The following is a 20966-nucleotide window of genomic DNA, read 5'->3' as shown; positions in this document are numbered from 1 at the left end:
GGATTTTGAAGAACCCACCTACCTGTGGCCTCCATTGCGAGATGAGTTTCCCTAGGAGTGTCCTCGGTTAGTGAGGGCACTCTAGGAGTGGCTTACATTGCTGATGCCCTTACATTTCTTACATGCTTTCAAATCATGACCGACCATCATGTATTCTGTCGGTGCTTCTAAATTATTTAATTTGTCTCCATGGAAAATTGTAAACTTCTCTTTGACTTCGAAATGAGCTGCCTTTGGAGGTATTTCTATTTCCAGTTTTTAGTGCCACCCAGGGCTTCCCAGGCTACCATGCTTTTGCATTACCACCTAAGGTGGTCCAAGACTCCCAACACGCAGCAAGCTGGATCCAGGTGATGCAGGATGGGCGACCAACAATGTGGCTGGGCTGATTATGCCTACATTTCGTGCTGCAAGATTTTTGTTGTGCTTTTTTTCCCTCATACTAGTAATATACTACTTCCTCCGTTTCACAATGTAAGTCATTCTAGCATTTTCCACATTCATATTGATGCTAATGAATTTAGATAAATATATGTCTAGATAAATATATATGTCTAGATTCATTAACATCAATATAAATGTGGAAAATGCTATAATTGCTTACATTGTGAACGGATGGAGTAGTATGCCTGTGTAGGCTCAATATAATTGGGGATAAGTTGGGTGGGTGGATTGAAGATAAATAACTGGAACGATGGTTACACACATATCAAAAGGAGATAGAAGGATGGATGTGCTTTTAAGTAGTACGAGATAAAGGAATGGAATCCACCCTAATGCGTCCTACATCTGGACGAAAGCAGAGGCGTTGAAAGCGGCTTTGGGCTCTGGGTACAGCTGTGGAGGGGATCTGTGGTGCCAAAAATAATCGATGTGTCACTCTGCATTTTCAATAGATGATGGATGAAAATATAGTAATTACTTCCTCTGTTTTACAATGTAAGACTTTTTAGTATTGTCCATATTCATATAGATGCTAATGAATCTATATATATAATAATGTCTAGATTCATTAGCATCTATATGAATATGGGTAATGCTAAAAAGTCTTACATTGTGAAACGGATGGAGTATTTAAGACAAAACCACAAATTAAATATTAGAGAGTTATTAAGTGGATTAAAAAGTTCTTATAGCATGTTAAGAGAATTTTTTTAAAAAAATATATAATATTTAGGAGCTTGGCAAATGTGACCGTATTAATGGAAATCCATATGGTTTGTTTGGTAACTTGAGGAAAAAATAATTAGGAGTTTATATAAGGGAATTGATGCTAATATTAGTAAAGGTAATGGTAATTAGTAGGAGTTTAGAACGAGACTATATCTTATTCATGTTTGGCAAAAAATCTGCATAACCTTTGATTTTGAGCAGCTGCCTACATGTTGCATGTAGTCTTTGTCCTCAAACCAAAAACAGACTCCCCGAAACTAATGGACGATCTTTTTGCTAATCAAAACTTACGCACATAACCGTTGGCAACTGACTTTGAGCCAAAACGGAAGAAAGCGTCAGAGAACGCTTTTTCGCGAATGCAAAACGCGAACACTAGGGGAAGACCTGATAACAAATAAATTGAAGGGGTGAAACCTCAAACTCAAGCCGGCTAGCTCACCATGTTATGAAGCTAGCCGAAAAACCCCTAGACGTTTCTCAAAGCGCAAGAGAAAAACTGAATTGTAAATCAGTCACTCGCCCAAATGTAGCCGCAGAACACAAGGAACAACCAACGGCAACCTAGCGGGAAACACCTAGCATGCATCGGATGAACATGCTAGCCGTCGGACGAACGCATCCGCTGTTGCTGTGAGACAAGATGAGAGACACTACCAGATCGGTTCCCCACTATCCGCGAATGAAAGAGTAAGACGTGAATGAGCAAGCCTCATATGGCGAGAAAAGCACATAGAGGTGTTGGAAGACCGAAACTGACGCCCTCATATGTACATAAAAAATGGGCATATATAAGATTTTTCTCACCTTTCCAACATCTAATATGGGTCTACAAATAAAAACCAACATATATAACCCCTTATATGTGTTGGTTTATTAAAAATATTGACACCACAATAATATGTGCTATTCTTTTTAATAAACTAGCACTTATGAGAGGGTAATAGATGTCAGTTCTGCAAAAAGACCGACACTCTTCAGTTAGTCAGTTGACAATCAATTGAGCCGGCCCGGTTAATTTTTATATATGGATGCTGCTGCCACCACCCCTCATCTCCGCTGTACTCGTCCTCCTTCCTCCTCTCCATCACTCCTCACCTCCGCCGCAGCAGCAATCCCTCCTCTCCACTGTCCCTATCGCTCCTTATCTCCGATGTAGCTGGCGCGATGGCGAGCTACCGCCATCTAGCTTGCCAACTAACCTTGGCACGACGGATCGAGGGTGACCTGCTAGATGACGGAGGTGGGTCCCTCGACAAGCGATGATGCCCTCTCCTCACGCGACGCTCAACAACGGACTTAGCCCATGGTGAGCAGCGGCGGCAGTGGCCTTCTCTCCTTCGGTAGCCTCCTCTCTATGTTCTTGGATTTTTATTGTTGATATGTGGACATTGATTTTGTTCTTGAATGTTGATTCTGTGTTCTTTGTTGTTGATGGATCTCAGGGGTGATGAGGAGCTAATTGAGCCGACGTATCGAGTTGGTTTTTTATTAGTGGAACCATAAAGGTGTCGTTTTTAAACCACACATTTGGTTCCTCATCATCAGTGCTGCTGCGAGATACTGGTTGAAGAATTCGACACTTATGTGGGTTTCCAATTGACACCCATTAGGATTTTGTAGCAGTGGCCCCATGTTGAAGCGCGTCAAAGATGTGGATAAGTATGATAAATAATCAAAATCTATTTTGTGGAGCGACAAAGTATGCAAATCCCTCGTTGTACACTACTATGTGTAGCTGTGGCCTCTCTTTGGTCCATTGGTCGGCATTGCAGCTCTTCAAAGTTGTTCACCGACAGTTGTCCAGACCAAAGCCATGTATGGTCTGCTATGTCTCACAAAAGATGATGCCCCACACTTTGCTGTGGGATATTTGTTATATATTGGAAAAACGATGAAATGATTTGGATCGAAATATTATGAAAATGATTTGAGAATGATTATTTAGCATGTGTATGTTTGGTTTTAGAATGAAATAAATTATAGATATAAATACTATATGCTTGCATGTTGAGCTTTGTGTGCTTAATGAGCTTTTTTTATTAGGCCATGCCATACGAATTAGGAAAAAATTACTACAACACTCTCAAAGTTCATGTAATTTACTGATAGACATAATAAAAAGTGTCACGACTAAAAGACACTAAAAATACTGGTAATTTGCTGGAGAATACTTTCGGCTCAATTGGAGAGATAAATTCTTATAAAAAAGTATCCCTAGGGTCAAAAGTTTTTGATCTGAGGCTGGAGTGAAGAAGGAATATGATGTATGCTAATAATGTACTTGGGGTGATTGCAAATTTAGAGTTGTATAATTTCTAAATTTTTACTCTAATGCCATGTTTGAAACTCGTGGTCCCAGGGGCATCTTGTATTTCTTAAAAATCTAACTATCCAATTGAGTCGAAAGTGTCGTCTAGCAAATTACCAAGTTTTCTAGGATATCTTTTAGCCGTGACACGCTTTTTCGATGTCTATAAACAAATTACACAGGTCTTGGTGTTTTGTAGTAAAATTTGCCGACGAATTAGAGTTAAATGATTGTAGCTCTTGCTAATTGTAGTTCTCCTGAAAATTAAAGTAGATAAACAATTAAAGTGTCTATTTATTGTTTTAGAAAAATAATGAGCTACATCTCTTCGATAATTTGAGTGTAGTTAGATTTGTTTTCATATTTTGATAAATATTCATTACCATATTCACGCCGATTTGCATTTGTTTCGTATCTGTATTTAATAATATTTGATTTCCTTTTCATATCTAAGTTTTTCGATTTCAATTCCAATTCCAAAAAAAATTATAAAAACAAAAAGGATAGAATTGGTCTCCGTCTACTTCTGAGCCGTTTTCGTCCATAGCTACAAATGAGAAAGGAATTACGGACTTTCTCCATGAATTTTCAAATCAAATTTGACGAAATCAAAATTTAGCACTAGATAATTTGTGGTATAGACAACTCGGCACATGTATAGAGCATCAGTCTCACAAAAGAAGAAGATGACAGAAGGGAAAATCATAAAAACCATCCCAAATATCATCTTGAGTTTGATATTTCCCCAAATAATTCATTGTAAATACCCCTCTTAAATTACATTGATTTGATATTTCTCGCCCATTGCCGTTGTTCGTATGTTTTTCTCCTTTTCTGCATGTATATGTTATATGACTTAGCACACTTTTTTTATGGAGATATTGCCTCAACCACATGTGTTCAAAACGACAGGGTCGTATCGAGATCATATTATTCATCTTTGAATCTGTCCATGAAAGCATCCATTGCCTGCCGAGCCACATGAAACAAGCACAACACTTATCTTAACCTCAAAGAGAAAAAAGATCAGCACGAGGTGCGGTGGCTGCCGGAGACAAATAAGAGCGAGTACAGTAGGAAGCTATAAATAAGCTATAAGCACATGTGGAGAAGAGAAGAGCAGAGTGAGAAAAAAAATAGGCTACAAATTTGTAACCAGCTGCAGCACAGATTTCAATACGTTGTGTGTGTATGAAATGTAGAACTATATATTGATAGTGTAGTATAACTAACTATTATATGAATAAGCTATTAAATTAGTTATAGATGAATTAAAGCTAGTAGTTGGCTACACTATTAAACTTGCTCTAATTCAGCCGTGCATCTCTCTAAAGATCTATAGCCAACTATACAGATCCTAATACGATGATCTCAGCCGTGCATCTCTATACAGATCTGACGGCGGTGTGTCAAACCGCAGCACTAGTAGTACGACCCAGCCCTGCTCGACCACCCGTACTGGAGTTACGTCAGTGCGCACACAGAATCAGAAACACCCATCCCATCGCGTCGCTGGGTGGTGCGCTAGCTGGACGCGCGGCTGCCGCTGGAGCCCCCGCCCGGGCACCCGCGCAGCATACGCATATGCATGCAGCTCCGCACGTGTCGGCCCCTTCCCCCCCACGCGTCCCCCCGGGAACGGAAAGCCTCGCAATCCAATCACCCCACCCACGCCCACGCCACGCACCACGCGACGCGGCCACCGCGGGGGCCCCCGGCCAACCGAGCGCGCACCTGGGACTGACCGCGAGACGGTACGTTGGTCATGGTGCCCCGCGCGCGATCGCGAGTCGACGTGCAGCCGCAGCAAACTTTGCCCACCGCGTCGCGTACGTACGTCGGCCTCGGCGGCAACGGTGTGGTGGTGGTGGTGGTGGTCCGGCGCGCGCGCGGCGCGGGTGTACGTACGGGATGGGCGCGCGGGCGGGGCCACGGCGGGAGGAGCGGGCGACACGCGGCGAGGGGGGGACGACGCGCGCGGTGGCGGTGGCTGGCTGGGCGTGCCAGTGCTGCAGTGCGCCAGCAGCAGCCACCAGGGGGCACGCGCGGCAGCGAGGATATCGTAAAGAAATGGAATGTGCGGTGTTGCTCTTCTCAGAAAGGGACCGAATCAGTGGAATCATTCATGGCCGGCCGCTAATCATCAGCCACCCGACCACAGAGGGGCCCGCCGGTTTTTTATTCAAGAAGCACAGTACAAGCGCGTACTGGAGTAAGCGCGTACCACATACACACTGACCACTATGAGTCATCTCCGAAAAAGTAGGTTGATACTAATTCCGTCCCAAAATAAGTGTAGCTGTGGATATCCATGTCCAATATTTGACCGTTCGTCTTATTTAAAAAATTTATAAAAAAAATAAAAAAAATTTAGTCACACATAAAGTACTATTCATGTTTTATCATCTAATAGCAATAAAAGTACTAATCATAAAAAATTTTTAAATAAGACGAACGATCAAACGTTGAACGTGAATAGTGCAAAACTGCACTTATTTTAGGACAGAGGTAGTATATATTTAAATTAATAAAGTCAGAACTAACCATGCGTACGTCACATACGTACTAGTAAAAAAAATTAGCCGTAAATGTGAGTACACGTGCCAAGTTTAAAACTTAAATCCGAATGAATTGGTTCCGTCAAAAGAAACCTACCCAGTTAACATCTTTCACTTCGCCCGCTGGCTTTTATTTCATACACGGGTACTTTTACAACATTTCTTATCAGTCTCTATCAATAATACTATAAAATAAAAATCTTCTATATTCCTCTCTCCATTCCAAATTGATCAGCATATAATCTTTTTAAGAATATTTCAAATGATCATCGTATTTGTGTTCATTCATTAAATTTATTTATTATTTGTGCATTAAAGTAAATGAACATTGATGCATGCATCCATGCACAAAGTGTTTTGATTTGCTATTGGCTAAAAAATAGTGGGGAATGTGCATACATCGAGTTTGTTGCCATAATAAATGTAGTATAAGAGAGTTATTATATTTTTTTTGTCTTAATGCACCCATGTATATGATGATCAATTTGGAATGGAGGGAGTAACTTGACTTTGTATATATTCAAATATAAGGCATTTCTGAAAATTTTTAAAGGATTTTGATCCTATAGAAAAAATAGAAAAGCATTTATAATAGATTATTAAATTATGTTATTATCTTTGAAATTAATATGAAATGGATGATCTTGCTATTGAAGAAAAGTCAACAAGAGCTCCAATATCTTCATCCGACCATTTGTGTGTTCCTGTGGTTCTCCTCTAATTTATTTAACCAACTATTCTTATATGTTCATGTGTTTTCTAATTCTTTATTTTGTACTTGTCTGCCTGTCAACATTATGTGTTTATCTATTCCTCCTTTTGCCCATGCCAACCTCAGTAGCGTCGCACAGTAGAATAACTGTCACTTATGAATATGATATCACGTGTAACATGTGGCAAATTGCTTGCGCCGTCTGAATAATAATATCGCCCGTGAAGCATCTCTCTCTCTCTCTCTCTCTCTCAAGAAATCACACTGAGGATCGATGCATACATGTGAAAACATATTTTTGCTGCTGGTTCGAGTGGAATGCATTGTCGGTTCTTAGACTTTTTGTTTGTGTCATATAGATTCTCGAACTCTCAAAATACATTTTTAGATTCTCAAATTTGTTAAAGTATATCATTTAGATCCCAAATTACCACGACCCCTACAGGATCCTATATAGCGCTTACGTGCCATGTTACATGAAAACTAAAGTGGCATGCCACATGAACATTCCGATCCCATATTTTCTTTTTCTTCCCTTCTACACTTCTTTCTTTTTTTCGCCTCTCTCTCTCTTCCACACCAACAGGATCAAGAATAGAAAAATTAGAGGAGAAAAAACATTAAAAAAAAATCAATCAACGCCACATGTCATGTGAGTGTCATGTAGGTTCCTAGAGGGATCGTGGTAATTTAGGACCGGAGTGACAGTATTTTAACAAGCTCAAGGAAAAAAATACATTTAGTGATCAGTTTAGAGACTTAAATGACACTGATGAATAAGTTTAGTGACCGACGGTACTTTACTTAGCATGTTTTTATTGGTTAACTTATAGCGGATATATATGTGATATAAGGGCGATGTTACTCATACGAGTATCATGAATACAACAGTGACATTTCCTGCATGTGGGATGATCTCGACGGCCATCTCTCCTTTATGCCTAGTTGCCTACCATGCACTTTCGTACAAATTAATTAATTAATGTCGAACTCTTGGAACACCGTATGTGTATTATACGACAGTCATACGTTTCTTACTTTCTTAGGCGACAATCATACGAATATGACATTTGCTTCATGCAAGCGATGAGGTGGGTCCCATGACAATTGCTGCTACCTTATGCACTTTATACCAACTAGGAAGGTAGCCCGCGCATTCGCGCAGACATGTATTTTAGATTGTGTTTGAAAAACTTACATAGATGGAATATAAATGTGCGGTAGATTGCGTTCAAAATACTTATATAAATGAAATATGAATATGACAAAGCTGAAGAAGTTATTGAAACTTCTCTTCCTGCCCCGAGTGCTACAGAGTATGTACAATGATCTGAGTTGATATACTACTTATTTTAATTTTTTTTAATAATGCTCTGTTCTTTTTGCTATTTGGTACCATGCAAAGGATATGTGTCTATATTCAAATGACATATTTTTATTTTTATACAGTAAAATATGGGCATATGGATCTTGTATTATTTATTTAATTGTAAATAAAACAACAGTTCAAATAAACTAAAAATTGGATATGGCTTAAGAATTATAATCATTTAGCTTTGTAATTATTGATTATTTTTATATTTGGCTAGAAGACGAAGGAATTGAATGAGAGGAGAGGAAGAGAAAGTGGAAGGGAAGTTATAATAGCACTTTTTTTTTTACAAATTATACTATTATTACTTTATTATCTTTTTTACTCGTCTTTTCCTACTTAATGGATATTAAAAATAACACTACAAATCTAATAATGTTATTTTGGCTTATTACAGTGTTAGAATGGGAGGAGTAAATTTTTGAAACGTTACCCAGAAATAGTTTCATTTTACTTTTATCATTATAGATCTAATTTAGTTATTGTCAAGCTATATATGATGATAAAATCTATATCATTATTTTTCGTAATTATATAACTTTTGAATGGCACACAAAAGCAAGAAAATATAACCCCCAAGTGACATGTTTCTTTTGAAAGTTAAATTATAGTGAATATAGATTTTTAAGTGTAAAATAATCAAAAGCCATAAGTGGATCAAATATTAGTTGCATGATTTGGATGTCATAGTTGCTTTTTTTTTAGCATACCTTTTGCTTTCTAACTAATATATATATTCGGGTAGCATTACTCATAGTTATGGTCATTTTACTCTTATGATTGTACATCTAATTTAATTATTTTGAAATTATGTACGATGATAAAACATATAATATTATTATTTCATTTTTAATAATTATTTGAATGGCACATAAAAAGTCAGAAAATATAGCCTAAAATGATGTTTCTTTTCAAAGCTGAACTATAGTGAAAATTTGATCTTTACATGTAAATTTAGTCATAAATAATAAAAGATATAAGCTGATCAAAATTAGTCGTATGATTTAGATGTTATATTTGCTGAATTGTTTGACACAAATTTTTTCCTTTTTTAACTAATAAAGGAATACATGGAAAAGAGGAGGATGAATTGAGGCCAAAAAGAGAACTTCGTACGCTTTATTTATTAGCAACCTATAGATCCGATGATTTAAATATGTGGTCCACCAATTCTAGTGTAAGTGAAATTAGTTAGTATAGATTTTAAATTGTCAATTTAATGGGTACAAAATATAATGGTGTAGACTTTATTTTGAATCACTGCATTATTTGAGAATAATAGTGCAATGTAATAAAAAATAGATCCGATGATTTAAATAATGGGTCCGTCGATTTAAGTGCATGTATAAATTAGTTAATATAGATCTTAAATTGTTTATTTGATAGGTACACAATAGAATTGTGTAAACTTTATTTTAAAATAGTTCATTATTTAAAAATAATAGTAAAAAGTAATGAGTACATCGGTTTAAGTGGAAATTATCTTACATTATTAATTTAATGGGTAACATATAATGGTGTAAATTTTATTTTCAAAAATTGTAGAGTTACCTTTGAGTTGTATGATGGTAGATTCTTTGTTTGTAAAATTATGATTTATTTAGAAAAAATATATATCCATTACATAAATGGGAAAAAGAAGAAAAAAGGGAAAAAAGAAGAAGAGAAGGAAGCGTACGTACATGGTATACGTAGGTATCCCTACACATGCGCGGGAGGAGGAGGAGAGGTGGGACCCCATAGTATTTGGTTTGTTTTAAGATCAATTTCATCTAACGGTGTATAATATTGGACCCATCAATTTAAGTGAAAATCAAGGATAGATGTTTTGCCTTTTACTTAGAATTTCTAGGTTTTTCTCTAATTTATTAGAGCTTTTGTAGTAAGTTTAATGGACTTTTATATACTAAAAATCACATATGCACGGGATATTAAGAGGAAGCAAATAGATCTAATCTAATGGCATAAAATAACGGATCCACCAATTTAAATGAAAATCGACGGTGAGATTATAAAATACCACGTGGCAACCTATGAGTGTTTGTAGGAGCATCACATGATGGCGTAGGAGCGTTTATTAGTTCGTATATCGTGCCAAAACTATTAATTTTATTTTTTTCTACTTTGGTTCCAAATGTGTGTTTTAATAAAATAGATCTAACATTCTAAAACAATGGGTCCACAGATCTAAATAAACATCGATGGTCGGATTTATATTATTTATTATAGTGCCACTTGGTGACTCGAGAGTGTTGATAGGATGCCACTTGATGGCTTGAAAGCATATATAGGAAATTTATTAATGGCGCATTCCCATATATGTACGTATTTGTTTTCATATGAATAGTATATTTTTAAATATTTTTTATGGTAAGTACGAACGATTTTTCAAATGAACAGTTAAAGGTTTAGTCCCTGCCATCGTACATATGTACATATGTTTTTTCGGTTTCACACATATCCACGGAATATTAGGAGGAAGCAAATATATATAATCTATTGGCCTAAAATAACGGGTCCACTAATTTAAATGAAAATCGACGGTGAGATTATAAAATGCCACGTGGTAACCTAGGAGTGTTTGTAGGAGCGCCACATGGTGGCGTAGGAACGTTTATAGAAAGACTAATGGATTTTTAGTATATAGTATATAGATTTTTATTTTAATTATAGGGCATGAAAACAAAAAATAACATATAGAGGGAGGGAAGTACGTACGTATATACATTAGGTACGTTAGTTTGTTTTTAAAGGGGTGGTCCGGATGTGGTTTTCATTATAAAATAGATCTAACGATCTAAAATAATGGGTCTACCAATTTAAATAAAAATCAATGGTCGGATTTCTTATTAGAGTTCCACTTGACGACTCGAAAGCGTTTATAGGAAGTTTAATGGACTTTCAGTATATAATAGAAGATGTCAAATAAGCATATACATGTGCAAATGCATCATATTCTTGTATGTCACCCTTCAGTTTTTTTTGCTTTGATTTTTGTGTGCATCCATGTAGAGGCTGGAAGTAATTCCATCTTTTAATGAAATCTTCACATAATGTAAAATAAATAATAGGATCCAATGTGTTTTTTGAACTGTCATATAAGAGCAATGTTTGTCAATCAAGGAAGAAGTACCTGATAGGTGGGATTTCATTCTTTGTAAGAACTGTCACATACCACCTACCGTGAACCTCGTTATCGCTCTTGGTCGCCTTTGTGCATGCAACTCTCTAAGGCGATGTTTGAAGATGACAATTTCTCCCATGGTTACCTCATCAGCAATCATAAAGGTTACCTCTTACAAGATGAGCAATGAGAGTGTGTGCATTTCAATTTTTGCTTATTTTGTAGCAGATCAAGATCAAATCAATTTCACTAAAAATGTTTTCAAGAATCTCATTAGGACTTTTATGTTTATTATTGTCGTAATTACTACTTGTGCTACAACACCACACGCCCACTATTGAGTTCTTTTTGCAGAACCCTAGCATGAGTATAGGTCGTTCGTTACTTTTTATGCAATGATTTAATTGACTAATTCTATTATATTACACCTGATAGAATGGACTATATGATTATGAAATGTGAAATTAGAAACAAAATACATACAGTACAAATTTGCATGACATGTATCACGTTACTTTAAAATATACACATAATCAATGAACACTGCTGCATCCCTAAGTAAACACTAACTAAAAACTCAGTCTCCCATCACCTACCCTTTTGCTTATCATCGTGACAAAAAATTTTAAATTGTAGTTGATTTTATGATTTGTTTTCGTTATAGACTATTTTTAACATTAAATTTTTAACCACAAACAATACATATATAAAAATTTGTACTTATAAATTATATATTTTTGTTACTTACGCCGTGTTTAGTTCCAAAATAATTCTTCAAACTTCCAACTTTTTCATCACATCAAAACTTTCCTACACACACAAACTTCCAACTTTTCTGTCACATCGTTTCAATTTCAACCAAATTTCTAATTTTGGTGTGAACTAAACACAGCCTTGCTTTATTTTTCTAGGGCTTAGGGCAAGTACTATAATACTTCATATGTTGCCCCTAAGAGTACATGAGGTGGAGGAGAGAAGTGAGGAGAGAGATGATGAGTCATCCCTAAATCAAGAGGCAACATCCACACAAATTTTAAGAAGGATATGAGAGTACTAGCTCTTAATTCATTAGTGAATAAAATAGATAAATTTAAAGGTGATAGTCACATCTACCATAACACTTGCCCTTATCCAGCCATACCTCAACCTACAACCATGAGACTGCCAATAGTTAAAAAGTAGCCACCGCTATTGGTCCTGTTTTGAAAAAGAGAGCTCACTCGCTAGGAATTGTTGAAACATCAAACATTTAACCACTTTGACCGTGCCAGATTGCCAGTGATGCATAGGCCCTGTTTAGATTCTAACTTTTTTTTCTTTAAACTTTTAACTTTTTCGTCACATCAAACTTTCCTAGACACATAAACTTTTCTACAGACGTAAATTTTTAATTTTTCCATCACATCGTTCCAATTTTTTTAAACTTTCAATTTTAACGTGAAACTAAACACAGTCATAGTGCAATGAATCATGCTCATTAATTCGGTGGGCAAGATATCACTACAGTGCAGTGTATCCTACGCAGACAGGTAACTGTCGCGAGTAGAACCAGAGCCCAGAGCCCGTCGGCCCGTCCCACTCACTAAATCATGCACGTACCTATTTAAAAATTGAACTCTTTAAATATCTAACTAATAAATAATTTATTATAAACTAAATTTTAATTGATAAAAATAATATCATCGGTTGTTATTTACATTCAGTTTTACTCCTATATGATTATTTTGTTTGTCAAAAATATTATACTATGTGAGAAATTTAAACTCGAATATTAATTTTAAAATAATACTAAGTTTATAACAAGTTACAGTACGTTTTACTGAATACCTCTTATGTTCCAAAATAGACAAATCTCGTCCGAAGAAGGAGCGAGGATACACATCATCAACGTATCATCATCGTCATCCTCATACACCCCCATGCCTATATATGCCGACGCCACCCCGTTCGTCTCCCTCCCCACCTCACCTCCTCCATTCTTCACTTCCTTCGATTCCTCTGCTTTTAATCGGCGTTCTCCTCTGCTTTCTACCTAGCTAGCTACTAGCATTCTAGTTGTCGCTCAGTCATGGTGGTTTTGGCGAAGGGGGAGTTGGAGCAGATCGCCCTGCCGGCGGCGGTGCAGAAGGCGGCGCCGCCGCTGGCCGACGTGCCGGAGGTGGACCTGGGCGGCGGCGCCTGCAGGGCGGACGCGGCTCGCGCGGTGGTGGCGGCGTGCGAGGGACACGGGTTCTTCAAGGTGACGGGCCACGGCGTGCCGGCGGGGCTCCTGGCGCGCGTGGAGGCCGCGGCGGCGGCGTTCTTCGAGATGGCGCAGCCGGAGAAGGAGGCGGCGGCGGCGGCGGCCGCCGCCGCCGCGCCGGGGAGCCCGTTCGGGTACGGGAGCAAGAGGATCGGCTGCAACGGGGACCTCGGGTGGGTCGAGTACCTCCTGCTCGGCGTCGCCGCCGCCGCCGCCGCGCCATTGCCCGCGCACGGCGAGGCGTCGCCGTCGCCGTCGTACGGCTCGTTCCGGTGAGTTTTATACACTCTGCTTCTACGCATTGCCGAAGCCGGCTTGTCTGTGATTTGTAGCGGTCACTGCCAGTGGGCCCCGTTGAAGCAGTGGCTTTTTAAAATATTTCTGGAATTAAAATCGACCGGAAATGGTGTGCTTATGTTGTTTTTTTTGGTAGGAAATTGTGTGCTTTTCTTTTCGTTTACTTGTATATTTTTTAAAAAAAAACTTAAAAAATTCTGTGAAAGAAACGTGTGCAAAACCAGAGGAGCGGCAGGTTGATCAGCACACGGTTTTATAAAGTTTCCAATAGCTGAGTAGGAAAAAGCGATCAACTTTTAGCTAAATAATTTTATTTTATTTTTCATTATAGAGAATTCTTCAATGTTAATTTCTGAAGATTAATTCAAGTAATAAAACTACCAACCTATTTTTTCATTCGACAATCTGTATTCATGGTTTTATATGTGGTGGTGGTCGGACTCTAATTTGGTAATGACATTTTAGTCATGCAAGTTTTACAATCTTATTTTATCTTATATAGTGAAAGCAACAAATCTTTTTTTACGAGGATATGCCACATTATAAAAATATATTAGTCATCGGATAAATAGTTCGGATAATAATAGTCATTAGATCAAAAGAGTGTATGTATTAAAAAAAATCATAAATGGGCTAAATATATGGAAATTTTCGGAGGTTTCTGATATATATATTGTCCTAGCCAAGTATGGATACTTTGTGAACAAATTAACTTATATCAAAACCTTATTAGGAGCTAAAGTAAACTAATAGGCCATATATAAAAAAGTTCTTAAACAGTATAAAAAGTTGTGCAGAGTGCGACTAACGGAAAAAAAAACTAAGATCAATTTTGTTTAGCCATGTGATGCATATGCGTAAGTAATATTCGTGGTTAGATCAGATGAGGCCATAACCATGGGTTACAGTGGGCAGAAAAGATGAGATACAAATAGCACGTGATGAATTTTGAAGCAAGAGTAGAGAATCTATGAAATTTCGCTAAACTCACCCCACCACATGGACCCTTCTACCATTTTTCCCATCTCTCTACAGATACACTAGATTCTGCCCTAGATTATTGCCATCTTTCTCTTTCTTTCTTTCTTTCTTTCTTTCTTTCTTTTCTTCTTTTTTTTTTTTGAGATTAGTTTGCCTATCTGTTTCTCACTATTGATGAAACTGAGCCCATGTATGAGTAGATTTCAGCTTTTGAAAGCACTGATATAATGCATTTTGATTCTCTCATGCAAGCATGCATGCCCCTCATCACATGACCACACATCAGCAGGTTCCCTCTGCTTCCTGCAGCAACCCTACGTGTCACCTGGCATCACTTTTGCACAATGCTGGCTTAGTCACTGTTTTCTGAAAAGAGCAAGTTCTGATACTGAGGAGACACTTACTATCAATAATTATTGAAAGAGAAGAAAAATGGTGAGAAAACCTGGGTTGCTTAGTCACTGTTCTCACCCCATTCCTCAATTTCTCTTTTAGATCTATTTGAGAAGCTTAAAGATTTTAACAAGCACTTATAAGTAGATAGCTAGCGAAAATTTAGAAAAGCTTGTTTTCTTAGCTTATACTATATACTCTTGGAATATAAATGAGAATCTAGACCGTTTAGGGGAGCGACAATTTGAGCCTCCTTTTTATTGGAAAAAGAACTTATAAAAACATTTTTAACATAAAAGTTTGAGCTGGCCGACCAGTTTGCTTACTCATGTTTTCAGAGCTCAAAATTGTGTCATGTGTGGTATGTGCCCATAAAAGAGTAATTTTTTTAGTTGGTGCACGTGTGGTTACCGCTGTGGTAATATGGCCTACTTCAAGCTGGCCTCAATTAATGCCTTCCTTTTTCCTTTGTGATGTCTTCGTCGCATCAAGTTCCTTTCCAGAAACTCTCCTGCTCAGCATGCCAGCATGGCAAATAAAATTGGACCCACAGTGACATCTCATGCCACTGGTTTGATTTCATCACCCCCCCAATTATTGTGAGCCCAAAAAAGTGATGCATAAAGTAATATATCGATTTTCATAGTATTATGATTTTGAAACCATATTACTATTATTTTTCATAAATGTTATATTTGAGTACTCCCAACGTCAAGTATATTTGATTGGAAAGAGTATAATTTTAGGAGTATATAACGTTGTTCGGTAAATTGAGACAATAATATCTATATATACCATGAAGCAACTTTGATGTTTAAATGTTAAAAATCATTTTTTTTTTTTTGCCCATTGTGTGCATTGCAGCGATATCTTAAATGAGTACGTTGTGGCGGTGAGAGCGATGATGTGGGAGGTGCTAAAGTTGATGGCGGAAGGGCTAGGCCTGAAGGAGAAAGATGCGTTGGTTAGGCTGGTCTCACACGAGGAGAGTGACTCCGTGCTGAGGGTGAACCACTACCCACCACACCATGAGTTGAAGCAGCAAGGCCATGGCAGGTTAACCGGGTTTGGAGAGCACACCGACCCTCAGATCATCTCGGTGCTCCGATCCAACGACACCTCTGGCCTTGAGATCTCTTTGCGTGATGGTAGCTGGGCTTCTGTGTCTCCGGATCGAAAGTCGTTCTTCGTTAATGTTGGAGATGTCTTACAGGTAGTTACTGCTCCCTCTGTTTTAAATACATGATTTTTGGACATTAATTTTGAGCATTCGTCTTATCTAAAATTTTTGTATAATATGTTTGAAAATATAAGTTATGTTTAAAGTATATTTAATCATGGATCAAGTTAAAAATAAATATTATATAACCTTTTTAATAAGAGGAATGGTTAAATGTCATGTCGAAAAATTAATAGCTTCATATATATTGTGGAAATTAAATTAACACGCTGAACTTAACAAGGCCTAGCACCTATTAATTAGTTTTTTTTCACTGAAAATAAGTTCACTCGTATATCAAACTTTTCCTTTTCCTTTTCTTTTTTCTGAAAATGGTTTAGGCTTATTAGCTGTAAGGCTCAGGAGACGGCGATGTTGAATCTGACGTGTGATCATAAAAACGAAAGAAGAAAAATCGTGTGGATGTCAAAGTCCATCCCAATCAGCCCACCTTTTGGGGAACCAAGCTGCCAGTCGGTGTGTTGTCAAACAGGCAAAACCATCAGTCATTATTCAGAATCATTTCATAATAAAAGTCCAATGTAAAGCACACGGCTATATATACAGTGATCTGAAAACACGGTAGTACAATGATCAATTGATCATGGCAACCGTGCATTGCGGTCCCTTAGATTAGATTCCATGGTTAGGTCCACGCTTTGCCGACTTCCTCTGTAGCCAGGTGGTAGAATTAAATTAGAGGAACTACAAGGTTTTCTTCATGCCGTGTCGCTCCGCTCCAGGGCAACACGGGAGACGACCGGAAGCCGCACCACCGCCGGCCTTCTCTCCCTCGCCTCCCCTACCTCGCCGCCGCCCGAGCAGCCGCCGGCAAAGCCGGACGGCGGCAAGGACGGCGGCGGCGGGGCCTTCTACCCCCTCCAACACCCGGCGGTTGGGGCCCCGACGGGAAATAGATGGAGGGGCGGCGACGCGTCGAGGCGGCTCCGGCGACGCCGACGGCCGGAGGCAGCAGAGCTAGCGTCGCCGTTAGCGGATCTGGCCCCCTCGCAGCCAGATCGGGACGAAGCGGCGTCGGCCGCGCCACACTAGGACGAGGCGCTGGCTGGGGCAGTCGTGGCGCCGGCGGAGAAGGCCGTTGGATGGGGCAGTCGCGGCGCGGGCGGAGGCGACGTCGCTGGCGGCGGGGACGAGGCAGCGAGCCTGGGCGCCGCTGGATCTGGCTCCCCCAGGCCGGATCCAACGCCCGCAGCTGGGCCACGAAGGAGGCCGGCTCCGGGGCGGCAGCGGCGGCGCAGCGGCAGCGATGACGACGGGACAGCGGAGGCGGCGCTGATGGCGGGAGAGGCATGGGCCTGGCTGCGCACAGCGCCTCCGGCTATGGCTCCCCCAAGTTCGACACCGGCTCCCCCAGTCCGGATTTGGCCTCTCCGGCGAGGGAGGCCGAATCCCCTCCGGTGGCTCCTCGGCGGTGGACTACGCGACAAGGGCGGCGGTCAGAGGGCAGCAGGAGGCGTGGGTGGCCACGGCAGGAGGGCGAGTGCTGCGACTGGTCTGGCGATCTGCCGGAGCTGTGGGTGATGGCCTAGGACTGATTGCTAAAGGGACGATGCAGCCGACCGGCGACGATCATTCTTGCGCGAATTGGGTGTGTGGGTTTGGACGGGAAATCGCTGGCGAAAGCCTCGCCGTGCCATTGGCTGGCTGACGACGGCGGCGCCTTTGGCGTCGTTCCCCTCCTTGGAGGCGTCGTTCTGGCGTTGATCCCTCTCCTTTCCCTACCGTTCTCCGGGTGAAAACCTGGCTCCGGCTTCCGGACGAGCGGTGATGGTGATCCACGTCGTGTCCTCCTTGGAGGCACCGCTTTGGAGAAACATTTTCGTGCAAGGATGTCGTTAATGGTCTATGCATTGGCTTCGAAGCTTTTCAGTACTTGGTTTTGACGAGGCCTTCGCTGTCTAGTCCCACTTTTTGTTTTGCGGCGGGCGATCTTCGCTCCTTGCTTGTGTTTGCTAGGTGAAGTCGGAGCTGCTTTGTAGGGTGACGAAGCTGGGCAACGATGACACGTTGCATTCTCTTTCTAGGGGTTTTGTTTGTTGGCCGTGAATAGGATGTGGCGTTTAGACGGCTTTGGCTGAAGTTCTTCGTGGGAAGTTGAAGCCACTTGACCATTGACAGCGAGTTAGGTATGGATGATGCAATCGGTTTGAAGTCAGAGCTGCTGTGTCGCTAGGCGGCAAGCTCGGCAACGATGACACGGTTGCAAGGTCGGAGCCCCTTTGCCGTCTTGGTCAAGCTTGGTAACGACGTTCTATGTTGGGCTCCGTCAGTGGTTTCTGTTGTTAATGAGTTGTGGCGTGTGCTGTGCAGCTGTTCAGCCAGCCGGTGGTTGTTTTTTCTTTTCTTGTAACCCGTCTAGGGTTTTTACTCCTGCTTATTGAAAATATAATTGGCAGTTCTCCTACCGGTTTAGTTTCAAAAAAAAAAGTTGAATCAGATGCACAATTGCCATCACACAAGGGAAAGATTGATTCATTCGGTTCGATATGAGAACTCAACTTCGTTGCATTGATAGAATTTATGTTACAAAAAAACACCTTATTGTTATATTTTTAGATAGTGAAAAATCTTTTACACTTTTGGTCTCAATACAAAAATTGTAGTATTGCACTTTACACTTCATAAATTCTTGAGATTAATTACAACCAATAACATAATAATGTACGACTAATTATTGCACCCATGCATAATAAAGCTTTATAATTATCCGTTCGAACAGGTTCTAACGAACGGGAGATTTCGAAGCGTGAGGCACCGGGTGATGGTGAGTAGCCCGCGGCCACGGGTGTCAGTCATCTTCTTCGCCGGGCCGCCGCCACGGGAGCGACTAGCGCCGCTGCCATGGCTGGTGGCGGAGGATGGCGGGCGCCGCCGGTACAGGGAGTTCACCTGGCGGGAGTACAAGGCTTCAGCCTACAGGACCAAGCTGGCTGAGAACAGGCTATGTCACTTTGAAACTGAAGCTGACTGATTTTATTTTTTTTTAGTGTGTATAGAATGTTTGTATGTCTCTTTTCTTTTGTGGTTTTATGTTTTCCTTTTTCTTTTTGGCCAGCGTGTTTGTAATAGCTGATATACATGTTGATGGGCAAGGTTTTCGTGTTGATACAAGCAGCACACTACAGATTAGTTCATACATTTCTTTTTGTTCGGTTTTGTGAATTTAAAGTTGGCTAAATTTTTCTTGATTGTCGTGCACCTGACTAGTTGAATTACTCGTGTGATCTTTTTGTTTTCTTCTAATTACGCACAGAAACACACTCTATACACACACATGCGTACTCACACATGCGCTTGAAGAGATGAAAACCAGGGACACATCCCTAATCTCATAAAGTTTTAGTTGAAAGCCTACTTGCAAGTGTGTATTAATCATGGACATCAGAATTTTAACCCTGAATTGTGCACCTATGACTTTACCACCATGTCACCGGTGCTTCCCCAATTACTCTAGTGATTCTAGATGCCGTAATTCATATGTTTTAAAGTGATGAGGTTCGTGCCTATGGTTAGAATTTTGTAAAGTGATACTAGAATTTTAGGATTATATTTATACTAGTATTAAATTGAAGTAAGTGTACTATATATATTATTATTAATCTCCAGACTGTAGTAGGACTAATAGTGCTCAGGCAAGGTGAAAAATCTGTATGAAAACAATCTTCTCTTGTGATAATCACACAGAGTTGTGTAACTGATGTTTTTTTAAAAAAAAAAAAAAGAAATCTCGATGTCCCATATTGTCACACACGCGGAACCACCATATTTACCTTGGATAAATGGATACTCATTCAGTCAGATAACCTTTCACACCATTCTAGTCTTTAAGCAGAATTCGTGAGAAAACTGTTGTTGGTAGGAGCGGGATTCAGTTTGATCGGCGTCTTTTAGGTTCGTCTCCAAAAATTTCGGTTTCTAAGAAATAGCAACGAAAAACAATGGGGTTTGGGAGGTTGGTCCAGATGGACATGGACTTTTATGCTAATTCTGTTTTTTTAAGGGGGGGTGATTTGCACTTAATTTGTTATGTCATTCCGCTGCTGGATCATACTAGCTCTCTACCCTCCTAGGTTGAGTTTTTTTTGGATGGAGGGAGTACGTGTGATCAATAGTTACAGCTTAGTCTTGGCACAATCCAATCGGCGAGTGCTATCAACCTGTTTATGTGTGGGTTAAAATCAACAATGAGCGAAGAACAATGTTACTTGTGATAAATAGGTCATATCTATTCTTCTAAAGCCGGCGGTGGATGCCGGCATCTGATTGGTTCAGTTGATGGTCCTCTGTTTGATTGACACGTGGCACAAAGAAACAGGTGAACATACCGCTGGAGAGATCCGGAAAGAAAACGAACCGTGCGTGCGTGCAGTAAAAAGAAAAAAAAAAGATGCGGCTAGGCCGCTCGCTCCAGGGCTGTGCGTGATTCGTATGTCAGCCTGGTAGGAAAAAAAATCATCGACAGCATGCGACCTAAGACAGTTGTGCAATGTAAATAAATAAAATAATGAGATAGAAGGGGGAAAATGTCAGGATTCATAGATTTCCATGTTTAGCAAATTTATT

General features: G+C 39.9%; 1 protein-coding gene across 1 annotated transcript; it reads left to right on the top strand.

Moving 5' to 3' along the window:
- Window positions 1–13224: 13224 nt before the first annotated feature.
- On the top strand, window positions 13225–19591 carry LOC127772772 (gibberellin 2-beta-dioxygenase 3-like). The gene is made up of 3 exons (XM_052298739.1): window positions 13225–13764; window positions 16028–16376; window positions 19123–19591. The coding sequence occupies exons 1-3, from the start codon at window positions 13319–13321 to the stop codon at window positions 19372–19374; spliced, it is 1047 nt and encodes a 348-aa protein (XP_052154699.1). The 5' UTR covers window positions 13225–13318; the 3' UTR covers window positions 19375–19591.
- The last annotated feature ends 1375 nt before the right edge of the window (window positions 19592–20966 follow it).

Source organism: Oryza glaberrima, chromosome 5 (assembly GCF_000147395.1).
Source record: "Oryza glaberrima chromosome 5, OglaRS2, whole genome shotgun sequence".
NCBI lineage: Eukaryota > Viridiplantae > Streptophyta > Magnoliopsida > Poales > Poaceae > Oryza > Oryza glaberrima.
This window is presented reverse-complemented; position numbering and strand designations above follow the sequence as displayed.